General features: G+C 33.6%; 1 protein-coding gene and 1 long non-coding RNA gene across 5 annotated transcripts in view; both read right to left on the reverse strand.

Annotated features, from left to right (window-relative positions):
* LOC106787254 overlaps nt 1–5,299 on the reverse strand; it is a 9,308-nt gene extending 4,009 nt beyond the window's left edge. For 3 of the 4 annotated variants that reach the window (XR_001381758.1, XR_001381759.1, XR_001381761.1), the window contains exon 1: nt 4,631–4,987. This is a non-coding gene — a long non-coding RNA (uncharacterized LOC106787254). Of the gene's footprint in view, nt 1–4,630; nt 4,988–5,008 lie in introns of those variants that run through there. The other variant, XR_001381760.1, reaches the window with a different exon arrangement.
* Nucleotides 1–13,027, reverse strand: part of LOC106787253 (DNA-directed RNA polymerases I, II, and III subunit RPABC3) — a gene marked incomplete in the record, with an annotated part of 52,797 nt that extends 39,770 nt beyond the window's left edge. Inside the window, 1 exon segment of the mRNA XM_014749457.1 lies at nt 12,927–13,027. Coding sequence (XP_014604943.1) covers nt 12,927–12,999 — 73 coding nt within the window.
* Nucleotides 13,028–13,736: the final 709 nt, after the last annotated feature.

The following is a 13,736-nucleotide window of genomic DNA, read 5'->3' on the forward strand; positions in this document are numbered from 1 at the left end:
TATATGTATATGTATATATATTCTGACATATACATCTATTAGTATAAGCTGAAAAATAAATTTCTAACGACTTGGCCTAGTTTCTTACGGATGCGTATACGTGTACGGGGGATAGATTAAATTGGAATGATTATATGAAAATAACGGCCTATGCGATTAAAGAGAGAACAAGGAATTTATCTCGAGAACAAGTACACTTCTCGTTCATTCGTTGATTCATTCGTAAGGTACGACTAGCATCATATGGTTACGGAATATACAAAATATACACGTTAGCCATATAACGTTTACAAACTCGAGAATATCAAGTAGTATTCTCGATAACTCGAAGGTCTCGTAAGAAATGACGTATCGTCGGGCGTATAGTTAGTAGATACATAAAAAGGAACAACAAAAGAAAGAAAAAAAGAGAAATTAAAATATACGAGTTTAATGATAGCAACGATGACGAACGACGACAACAACGAATATAATTTAATAGTCCGAAACGGGAATTCGATATCTCTCTGATAATACAAAATTAACTTATTTTTTTTGTTTCTTCTTTTATTTTTCCCTCGTATAAATATTATAAACTAAACGAAAGATAAAAAAAAAATATGATCTAATAGGTTGCGAATTTGATAATGAGATCGAAAATGTTAATTAAATCATTGATAATTAATAACAACAGTGTCACAATGAAATTTCGAATAAATTATAATATTATCTTTTCTCGTCGTAGCTTATAGAAAATTGTCGTGTTAAGAGAGAAATATCATGCGAGTTGGAGACTAAATCTACACGAAAAAAAGAAAGAAAGAGAGAACGAAAAAGGGAAAGAGAAGGAGAGACGATTGGTCGATATTTCGTGCACATGCTCGCGTGTGTGCAAGAAGCAAAGGAAATAAAAGAAGAAGAAGAAGAGCAAGAAGAAGAAGAAGAAAATGGCGGCAACAAAACGAGAACAGCCAAGAAGAATAAGAATAAAAAGAAATTGAACAAGAACAAGTATAAGAAAATGGCGGCAAGAATAATAAGGACAGTTAATAAAAAGAATAGAAATACGAATTGTAAGATGGCGACAACCAAACGAGGGATGTTGCAGAACAAGAAGAAGAAAGAAGATGTAAAAGTAGAAGAAGAAAACCTTCGAAAACGGTGAAATAATAAAAGTAGAAGTAGAAGTAGACGACGAAGAAGAAGAAGAAGAAGAAGAAGAAGAAGAGGTGTAAAAACAAAATAAAAAAGATGGCGACAGAAAAACGAGTAGGATGTAGAAAAGAAGTAGAAGGAGAAGTAGAAGTAAGATGTAGAAGTTAGAAAAAGATAGAATACATCGATCGTGTGGTGATGGTGGTGGCAATGGGGGGGGGGGAGAGAGGGGAGGACTGGTAGAGGAAAGTTGTTTTTTTCCATTTACACAACTCGTTCCGAAGAGGGACAAAAAGGAATCTGGTATGAGGAGGACCACTGTAAGCAGCAAAAAGAGAAAGATAGAAAGAGAAAGAGAGATAAATAGATAGATAGATAGATATATGGATAGAAAGAAAGATAGAGAGGGAGAGATCGAAAGCTATGGTATTTCGAAGCGTTGCGCAATCCTTCTTTCGCACAGCAGTTTCTCCTCTCTCTCTCTCTCACTCTTTCTCTCTTATTCTCTCTCTGGTTTGTCAGCTGGTTTCAAGGTCGCCCGCTCCAGGAGATGATTTCAGAAAGGAAAGACACGAGTACGAACTTCGAATCTACCAACGACGACGACTCGTTTTAACTGTCGAGCGTTCTCGTTTCGAAAATATACGAGCCGAGCACGATGAAAAAAAAAAAAAAAAATAAGGAAGAAAAAGAAAGAATTTTGAAAAAGTAAAACGCGCCAAGTCTCTTACTCTTTTATGCGTAATTTTTACAATAAATAAAGCTATAAAAGATATTTTAACGATTACATTAAGAAGAACATAAAATTTCAATGTAACGTTTGTTTGTTTGTTTGTTTTTCTGACTTTCTTTTTCTGTTCATTGAATAATTCGCGATTAGAATATATTATATAATACTTGTCTTCGCGTATAATTACTTATCCTCTACTTTTTATGCGTGATTTATTGAAGAGACTAAAGGAAGAGGATTTATTTAAGGAAAAAAAAAAAAAAGAAAAAGAAAAAAAAAAGAGAAAAAAAAAAGAAAAGGAAAGACAAGAAGCGTTTCGAGAAATCATATCATATGTACAAAGGTGCTCGTTAAAGTGATTCCAATGGCGTTACGTAAATGCTTCTTATGAGATATCAAAGTGTTAATGCTTGATCGAGACACTCTGCGTGTATGATGATATAATAATAATTTTAATAATAAGCTCGTTTATATTACATAATAAACAGCCTGTTAATAATAATTGATTGCAACAGTTAAATGATATTTATATAAATACGGGTGATGTGATGCACGAAACTATCGACAAATTTAATTCCTATTCTTATTCTCCTTATTTGTTTAGTTTTATGCATATTATATTGATTTATCGTTAATATCTTTACAAAGTCACGGAGAAGGATACACGCGGACTCTTAATAATCCGACTATACATCAAATAGGATTAACCGCTGAACAGCTTCGGATGAAGTCTTTGAGTGGGAACCTACCATCATGGCCATAACCACTGACATGGCTGATCGAGTTCCGAAGGAAACTAGTTTACGAAAAAGCTTCATCGATCGAATTTGAAATTGTAGCAAGTATATAACTATACTATACTATACTATACTATAACTCTCAAGATCAAATAATAACTACTAAAATTTGAAGACAATTCTTGAAATGAAAGCAAAATATCAAAGGAAATTAAAGGATCCAGATAAAAAAAATAATGATCTTTAGTTAAGACAATTAAGGGACTTTTTAAATAGAAGATAAAGCTATTATATCAATACAGGTTGATACAAAGGAGGGGTTTTAACGTGAAATAGAACTTAAATACTACTCGATGCATCCGATACACAAACCACATGATATTCTGTTATTGACGTATATATTATATATATATCCCCCTATTCGTCGAATAAATAAGCCTCGAGACGAGTGTACTTGTGAAAGATAAATAGAGAGAGAAGGAATTGATGCGATAACGATTAATGCTGCACGAAATTGATGGGCTAATTGACGAACCACCAACAGCAACAGAAACAGCAGCAGCACACGAAACTCACGAGTTGGATTGGAAACGACGATATCGTTCAAAAGGGAACGTGAATGGATTTCATGGAAAATACAAAGAGAAAGAGAGAGAGAGATAGAGAGAGAGAATAGAACAGGTGGAAAGATCATAATGGCAGATAGAAAGAGAATCAATGTCTATTTTATCTGTCTGGCCTTGAAATATGAAATTAGCTCTAATTGCGAGCTACCTAAAACCATTGAAAATGACTAATAAACTACTACGAGTCTTTCTTTATTATTTAATATAAAAGTGTGTCATTTTTGATTGGTATTTGTAAACAAAATCTTTTTCCATTTAGATAGGTCAGTTTGAAATAAATCTCGAGTTACTCAATAGAGAAATGTCTATTTATCGTTTATGTTCTTTCTTGTGAACTAACTTTACCATCGATTCGCATCACGTGCTAGTTTCTAAACGAAATGATGAACAAAGGAAAAGATGGAGGGACGAACGAAAGAAAATAAATTTATTATGCGACAAATAATGACTAACGTTAATAAGGAAAAATTAATTTTAACTTAATGCTAAAATTGTGAAAAAAAAAGAACATTTTTACAGTTAGAATAAAAAATTGAAATTCTTGAATGATTTAATTCTAAACTATCAGATTTTCGTTGAATGATTTTTCTCAATGATCATTAATTACACAATTTAATGTCATTTAACGGTTTCCTAGTTGATAAAATAAACGAAAAAGATAATGAATTCACGGAGACGGATACATCCTCCTTTCCACGAAAGAAGGGATCTAACTTTAATACGAGAAAATTATGAGAAATACGAACTACGCAATTTCCTCGTTTCATCATTTGCTCGTAGATCCTAACGTTGATTCTGCGTCACGACAGGGATCAGACGTAAACGTATTTGCTACACGCTCATATGTTAGGTTAATGACCAATTAACGAAGCGAACGATGAAAAACATCATTCATTTATTCATCCATGTAATAAACTCGTTACATGAAACGTAATGCACGTGTGTTCTCTGCACAATGAAACAGTGCAAAAGAAAAAAAGTAACGAAGATCGACGTTTTGTTTCCATTTAAAAATTTAGTTACAAAAAGAAACAGAAAAAATATAATAAAAATTTATCCAAAGCTTGTAAATAGAAAACTTATAGATAACTTTTTCAATATACATATATTAATCGAACTAACAGAATTTGTTCGTTATCTCCAAGAAATACAATTTTTTCCTTTTCATACGTTGTTCATTAAAGTACAGGTATCCTGTACTTATAATTACGATAAGAGAATACTTCGTTAACGAAGTTACATCCAACGATGCGTATTATTTCTTGATGTTAGATCAATGAAAAAAAGATAAACGCAAGCTAACGCGAATTTACACTTATCAAGAGGAAAAATGGAAAAGCTACTAGTAGTATAGCTTATCTTTCTAAATAATAATTAATAATAATAATCATTTTGGTTAGTACCTTTAGGATATTTCGATGAAACTAATAAGAAAAAGTATTTCTTTATCGCGTTTCCTCTCCATCTTCTTCCTCTTCTTCTTCTTCTTCTTCTTCACCGAATAAAAATTAAGTTCTTTCATGGTCTTCACTGAATCTCGAATCACGTCTGACTCGAGCCGACCTTCTCTACTGATACTATTACGTTATAGCTAGTAAGTAGGTAGTACTTGTCCAGTGAGCAATTTGTGTCCTTCGTCGAGGTTAGTATACACGCGTATATATAAATACATATATAAATACATGTATATATATATGTATTTAATACACAGCCACATTTCAGAGAAAGAGGGGAATGAGGGGAAGGAGGAGTAGGAGGAGGAGGAGGAGGAGACTACAAACCATCGGCGGTCGACGTGCTGTGCCGAGAAAACCGACGAGGACGACGGTGACGCCGTCGAGGATCGAAATGGCCTCGAAAGGCGTCGAGACGCAAGCGTCGCCACACACTCTCTCTCTCTATTTCTATCTCTATCTCTATCCCTCTTTCTACTTGCCACCGTCAAATTCGATCTCTATATCTATCCGTCTCTTTCTCCCTCATTTTACTCTCATAAAATTTCGCGCCAATCTTAATCGAAATTCGATCAAAATAAATCAATCAAATAATTAATTAATCAATTAATTCATTATATAATTAATTAATAAAATTAAATATTGTGATATATAAATATGACATTTTTAAAATATAAAAACGAAAGAAAAAGGAAAGAATACAAAAAACAAATTTGTTAAGACAAACAATTAATTGGGCAAAAGTTATAGATTATCTTTCGTAGAAAATGGATAATATTTAACGACGATTTCCCGACGACAACGACAACGACAATGACGAAGACGAAGACGAAGACGACGACGACTCGAGAGAAGGTTACCGGTTGCCGCCTTGGCACTGACAGTGGCTCTCCTCTTTCTCTCTTTTTTCTCTCTCTCGTTGTTTCTTTCTTTCCATCTGTTTGTCTCTTTTTCTCTCTGTATCGACACTCGCCGGCTCGGTACTCGCGCGCGCCTAGCAACACCGAACACCAAACTGTCGGCTCGACGAAGCCAGCCGGCAGCCAAGCATCGTGCCCCCCTTTTTCCATCATGGCGTCGTCCTCTCTCTCTCTCTCTCTCTCTCTCTCTCTCTCTCTCTCTCTCTCTCTCTTACTCACTCTCTTTACATACCACCCTCCCTCCACCTGCTCGTTCCTTCCTTCCTTCCTTCTTTCTTTCCTTTCTTCCTTCCTTCTTCTCTCTCTCTCTCTCTCTCTCACACACACACACACACGCGCACACACTTTTGTAATCCTTTATCTTTTAGCTCATAATGTATGACTTTGCTCGAAACTAACATATCTTTAATTTTATTATTTGATATGATTGTATACGTTGTTACCGTTCAAATTTGACATCGGCTAAACCACGAAATAACTATACTGGCCGGTTTAAATATGAAAGAAGGCTGAATTACATACTTTAACTGGGTACTTCACTAAAGACAATTAATTAAAATATGAAATAGAAATTTGATCCATTTGATTAGATCCGATAAAACATCAGGATTAACAGAACATTAGTTTTTGAAGTATAGAAAGAAATAAAAAGGGATCACGTTACGAGAGTATTGTTGTAAAAAGTAAAGCAGACTTTAAAGGACAAATCAAATTTGAAAATAATTTGTAATAAATGTCTATTTATTTTGGGTCAAACCAAAGATATTCACGATTAAATCGAATTATATTAATTAACGATACATATGAATTTTATATTCCATTATACGTATATATATATGAAATTGAATAACATTACATTATTTAATTGTAAAATTCAAAATTATATTTCAAATATTCCATTTATATGCATATGCATAAGCGATATTATTAATGAGATAATTATGTATATATGTGCAGTATATCTAATTAAAATATAGCGAATGTACTTGATTTTTTAAGATTAATACGAAAATCCCGTTACATATAATCTGCCTAATTGCCAGAGAATTGTGACGGGTTGTTGTCTCGATCGTAGTTCGAACGTTACTAAATCGTTTTGTAAACATACGGTTTCTTTTTATAAATCATTTTTTCGAATTATCGACAATATAAGAAGATTTTCCTAAAAAGGTTAGACAATTTGTTTACTTTTAATAAGAACATTAATCGATCGATATTTGGCCGCATTATTTTCAAATCCTGAGCTGCTTTTTCCCCCAGCTGTTTTTTTTTTTATTATTATTAAAAGGATCGTTAACTTTTTTGTTAATAATAAAAAATTGTATACGGGAGTAGCCGCAAAGGGTTTGAATTTTTTTGGAGAAGTTTCTTCTTGTTGTTTTATGCTCGGATAAGGGTAAAAATAAATGTTACGTTGGCCAAAGACCAAGTTCGAAAATAATTGGAACTCGAAGGATCGGCGGTATTTCGTTGTTAGAATTTCTAATACGCGCGGATTAAACTTGCCGTTAGTTTGCAACACAGCACAGAACGACTTGGAGAGCTTTCACTTCTCGCACAGATGTTCCAACCCAAAGGAAATATGATTTCTCTCGATTAACAAATCGAACATCGAATGTTTTAATCCTGTATCGTGATCGGTTCGTTATTTTGTAATTTAAATGGCACGATTTTTGTCTCCAACCATCTCCGATTCGGAACATCTCGATTTCTATGTTATCATCGACAGTACAAATTTTGTCATCTAACGGATTCAATTTTTTCTTTTCAAATATTACAATTACGAACAAAATACGTATATAGGTAAAATTTTTAATAATTATTATATATAAAGAAAAAGAAAGAAAAACAATGCGGTAATAAGTCTAGAGATTGGATAAACATCGTGAAAAACGTATTGCGTAAATCGTAAAAAAATGCGTTCCGATAATAGCACTTTTTTCGTGACAATAACAAAAACTTACTTCTTCCTCGTCATTCGCATTACGTTCGATAAAAAATAAATAATATAATAATCTATACCCGGAATTTTGAAAATGTTTATATCATAGGAACGACGACGAAAGGATTCTCGACAACGTTTCAAAGGATGTTTCCCTTTCTTCCTGGAATATTTTCCTTTTGGCATGAAAATAAATTGCTAAGCATGTTACGTACACCCGTTTTAGACCGTACGTGTCATTTATATTTACCAAGGAAATATTTGTATCGAATTTTTTTGTTTTCAAACGCGGCATGCAACAACGTAAAAATCGACAATTTTCTTTCTACTCTCAACGATACTTTACCGAAAAAGAAAAAAATACATTATGTATACATTTATTGATACGCCAATTAGGGAACGTCAAATGTGATATATGTGTGTGTGATCATTTAATTAATTAATTATCACTTAAAAGTAAACGGAACATAAATACATGCATATACATGCATGCATGTATAAAATATTTTCGTCGGTAAAGTTTGTCTTCTTTTCTTTTTCCTTCACCGTGACCTACTTCTTCGGAAAGGAAGAAAAACGTTTAAGGGGAAGGAAAAAACCACGTAGACGAAGTATCGAATGCAAGAAGAATATACGTGTATTTTTCTTTGCTCTTTACTCTTTATCCGAATTCCTTTTTTCTCCATTTTTGCTTCTTTTTAAACTCGAATACTTTGAAAGTATTAAGTCTCCCCTTTAGTCTGAATCATTGACAAGATTTATTTCTTTTATATTTCACTTTAAACACCAAAATTTTCTTCCAATTCGAGCTTCGTCGTGTATCTTTCGTTTGTATTAAAAAAGAATACTTAATTATTTGACATAAAGATAATTAATGAAAATTCGATTATTCTTTACTTGCGCCGGTTGGTTTATATTAATTAACTCGATTGTTAAATTAATTAAGCGTAAAAGTAAAATTAGAGATTGGTTAATGAATAAAATTCAAATGAATAATGGAAATCAATAAATAAAAATATATTTTTTCTTTACATCTTTCGATTATATATATATATATATACATTTGATTGCTCGAGTAAATAATACAAATTTAAAAATAGATAGAGAATAAAAAGGATTAAAATATTCACGTATCTTGTGAGATACATAAATATATACGCGTGTGCGCATAGAACGTTCGGATTTACAAGGGCATTTAGCCGCACCTTAAAATCAATTTTGACGAGAGTCAGAACAAGTACTCGTGGGAGTGCCAAAATGATTTAGACCTCCTATGGCTTCTTCGAACGAATTTTCGATAAGAAAATAAAATACGGCTATATAATTAAAGGGACACGATATTGCCACAACAACGACAATAACCTTCCGATCGAACTGATGATAAAAAGATTTATTCGTTAAGAAAATTTTGTGGTTTCCTATTTAGTTTTTAATTCGTTTCTCTGATATAGAAAAATAATACTTAATGATAATGATTCTTTGGTTTTAATCGGTATGGGAATTTCATAAACCATACCCTTCCTTGTAATTAGAGAAATGTGTTGGAAATTTGTATAGTTTTTATTTTTTTTATACGGATTGTGTATTTTTCTATCATTTATTTCCAAAGATTCCAATTTCATTTCACGATAACGTATCTGTATTTGTTCTGTAATATTTTATTCCTAAAATATGATTACTTTGGGAAACACACGCTGAACGACAAATTTCGAACTACGTTCAATTAACAAATTTATATTATATATTTAACAATTCGACACGTATTGCATATACTTTGGTGGATACAAAAATTTCGAGCCTCAACATAGAAATAATCTTTAAAAAAAAAAAAAAAGAAAAAAATAAATTAATAAAATAATTAATTATTAATTACGTTTGACCAATTCCAAATTAGACAATTTATCTCTTGTAAAGAAGAAAAGAAATCAGATTGATGAGGATTCGAGATAATCAAATCGAAACTAATGAATTTTCTCGCGATATCTTTAACGAAATAAAAAAAAAAAAAAAAATAATAAGAAGAAGAACTAAGAAGAAAATAAAAGAAATAAATAAATTATTCATCGAATTGTGTAAAAAATGGATGAAATTTCGTTCGGGGTTTTTCGTAGTCAATAATTGTTAATTCATTGATTAGGAAGACAATCCAATTGATCCAACTTATCTACACCTGTCCTACTTTCGTCGGCTAGGAAAACGTCGCAAACATAATATTGGAAAAGATGTTTATGGCTCTGTCCATATATGATCGTTAAAGCTCAAGTATCTTCTACGATTCTTTTCAAAGTTCTGCAAAAAGAAAAAAAAAGAAAGTACTTCGATATTCTGTGCTGTGTTCTGACGTGTTGTGTTCGACTAACGACGTCTTTTATGCCAAAAATAATACTAACGTTGTTCCTAAGAGCATACCTAACGCGACGGAAGCTTTGACTAAACCCTGAGCAACATTCCACGCTCGATTCGGTTCGCTGTTTCGTTCGAAAACGTTCATCGACGAAAAATACTATACATTCCGATTAAAAAAGGTCGCATGTTAAAATGTTGAGAAGAGGTGGTGGCGGTATTGGAGGGTAGAGAAGAAAGGGAATGTGATAGAGAAAGAAAGATAGTATACGATCACGATAATAACTTTAATATAGGATCATCATGCTCACTCAAATGAAAAGAAATTCACATTATTTCATATTTTTTAATCATATTTTCAAAGTCATAAGGTGGCTGGTACACGTAGGAAGAAATATATTTGAGTGAAAATCAATTTATCAACGAATTCCAACGATATCGTTTTCCCATCATTTCGGAGAGTGGTACGAGTACAACGTGGAATAATCGGTCAAGGCTGAAACCTTAATTCGCGGACCATAGAGAAGAATCCACTATAACAAATGATCAAAGACATTTCTTAGATCTATCAATGTAAGTAACGACGCCTCCTACATAGATTAACAATTCACGTTCGAACATTCGGTCAAAATCAATATTTAAGGCTTATAACGAATCTACGAGAACTAAAAAGTGATTTGAAATTCTAATAATACTACAACTCGAAAAGAAATCTTGAAAGAATGATAAGTAACTAACGGCGATCAAAAAATCAAGACGCATAAAAAGAAATAAGGATAAAGAAAATCCAAGAAACAAGGCGCAACTTTCTACTGCAAGGAGACGCAGGAAGGATAAGAAATAAGGAAACGAAAAAATAAAAAAGAAAGAGAGAGAGAGAAGTAAAGGAGAAACGACGGAGATAGTATAGGTTCGACCTCACGAGGAAAACGTGCACAAGAAAAGGGGAACGCGAGGAAAAGGAAGACAAGAAGGAATAGGGTTGGGTAGGGGTAAAACGATAGAGGGAAAGAGAGAGAAGGAAGAGAAAAGAGCGTGCGCCGAGCACGACTCCCTCCTGAGATGACATCTTCCGCGACCTTGGAACGGAGACTGACCTTGACCGTGTCAGTCCCCACCAATTGCGCGACAGGCTCGGTCGGCTCCGCGTTTTCTCTCTCTCTCTCTCTCTCTCTCTCTCTCTCTGAACCACCATCTCTTTCTCTTTCTATCACTCGCACAACATATTACGCGAATGCGATGTTGCTCAGGACTGGTGATGGTGACGGTGACGGTGACGGTGATGGTGTTAGTGGTGGTGCCGTTGTCGATGCTGCTGCGGCTGCGGGCATCGTTGCTGCATCGACCGGCCGCCGGCGCAGCGGCAGACTGCCTACCTCCTGCCACCCCAACACCCACCCACCTATTCCCCTCCAGTATATCAGTCCAACCCCCCGAATCTCCTCGCTACGATCGGCATCCAGCAGGCTCCTTTCCAACCCCTTCGACGCACACCACGAACAACCCTCTCGTCGCGTCACCCGCGCACCCAGTCAATTCTCTAATCCCCTTTTTCGGTTCCTCCTCCTCCTCCACCCCTGTCTTCTTTTCCTCTTCCTTCTCTGCATTTACTTCCACACCCTAAGCGAAGCCATCTTTCTCTTCGCTCTAGTACGATCCTGGCCCCACTAACACCCATTGGGTGTTCCACCAAGTATCCCCTTTCCTCTTTCTTCCTTCCTTCCTTCCTTCCTTCCTTCCTTCCTTCCTTCCTACCTCCGGAACCCTTTCCTCCTTCAAGATAATATAGGTGAAAATATAGGGTGACGCGATTTGCTTGATTCCTCTTCCTATCCTCATTCTTTATTGCCTTAACTATAGCCCTAATAGTTCTTAACTTTCTTTCGTCTTTCCCTTTCGACGAGTAGCCGTTCTATTTTGACTTTAAGTACCGCATTTAAAACTTTAAGTTTTGAGTACAATCGAGAGATATTTAAAATAAAAAAGAAGAATATTTTTTACAACGCGATTAAAAATGGGATAGAAACCAAAGTTATTATTACATTGGTATATTTAACGTTTTTTTTGTATCTCTTATCTCACAATTAGTTTTTATTCTGTTGCTTATTATTTTTATATCTGAATGCTCCTCGTAAAACGTTCTTTCCAATCAATATGGAACATGCTCGACCTTCGCAACGACTTCAAATTCCCTTCCTCTCTCTCTCTCTCTCTCTCTCTCTCTCTCTCTCTCTCTCTCCCTCTCTCTCTCTCCCTTCATAATGAAATGTCGATATCGATTGTATTCTTAGATACGCATCGATTTCGATATCTCAAGTAATGTCGACATAATCGACATATTTGATATTTTATGTTGATTACGTTCAAACATAATTAATTACAAGTATCATTAATTCGAAAACAAAAAAGACAGTTATTTGCACATCATAATTGATATTAATAAAAATTATTAAATACATAAACTTAATAAAACAAATGATTGTAATATTGAGGAATATTAATAACGACTAATTGTATTTACCTTTTTGCGAAACAAAAAAAAAGAAAAGAAAATTTTTGCGTCATTTTTGGCAAAAACGTTTACACTAGCTTCAAAATTGATTCTAATCTCTCTCTCTCTCTCTCTCTCTAACAATATATCAAGATTAGATTTAACTTGTTTAAAACATCCCATCCCGCCTTTATCATGAATCAGCTGGTAAACAAAACAGCACGCGCGTGCTGGAACGAGAACCCGGATAGATAAATGACGTCACCCTCTTACAATCGATTACGTTTAATCGACGAGAAATCAAGAAAAGTATAAACATAAATCAAACGACGAATTTCTTTTCGTTTATTGCGATTTTCGAAATTTATCAACACGTATATTTATCAAATTTTTACACCATGTGCTTTTTCCCGGCAACAACCTCAAAACATAGGACAAACATGAAAACATTCCTTGTAATATTGCTTAAACATTCGCTATTCTGTCTTATGATTATTGTCAAATATTACGAGAATATTAATAAAAGTATTAATTATGACTTTTACTCACCCCTATCAAATTTTTTCCCCTCCGGATCAATATCTTTCACATTGAAAATATCCTCGAACAACACACCAGCCATTTTTGATTACCAATGATCGCTCTGCCACCTAACGACGGATATTAAAATTATTAATAGGGCCGTACCAATAAAAAGGGCACTAAAGGCATTTTTACATAGAATTATTTTTCATATTATGAAACGTATTTTTTGTTTTAAATTAAATTTACATGACGTCTTATTTCTTTTTTAAATATTTGGCTAACAAAAAGATGAACATTTCAATTTATCTATTTAATTTATATATATTACATTAGAATTATTTTTATAATTATTCGATTATTATGAAATATTATACTGTAACTATACCAGTGTGTTGTTTCCGAATTTGCATCAATTGATGTGTATATAAATTTTGTATAAAATAAATCGAAAATACAGTAGAATTAATGACTTATTAATTAAATTATTGTTAAATTAATTATAACCTATGCAATTAGAAGAAATAATAACTTAAAATAAATAGACTCTATAATTTCTTTCGTATGCAAACAGTTCCGCGATCAGAATAATGGCAACCTTGAAAGTTAAATTTTTTATATGTGATAGAGGGAGCTACAGAACAGTTTCGTGGTTTTACGTCGCACAAGAATCGTTATCCTTTTCTACGTAGCAAAAAAGGGAACTATCCCCGCTTGATGTATATAACCCCTATGATTCTATCCACCGATGACGCATTGTTACGAGACGTTACGTAAAAAACTAACACATCGTAATGCGTTATGCGATCTTAGAAACAAAATTCATAAAATTGTAGC

This window comes from Polistes canadensis, unplaced genomic scaffold (assembly GCF_001313835.1).
Source record: "Polistes canadensis isolate GaletaPanama2010 unplaced genomic scaffold, ASM131383v1 scaffold_96, whole genome shotgun sequence".
NCBI lineage: Eukaryota > Metazoa > Arthropoda > Insecta > Hymenoptera > Vespidae > Polistes > Polistes canadensis.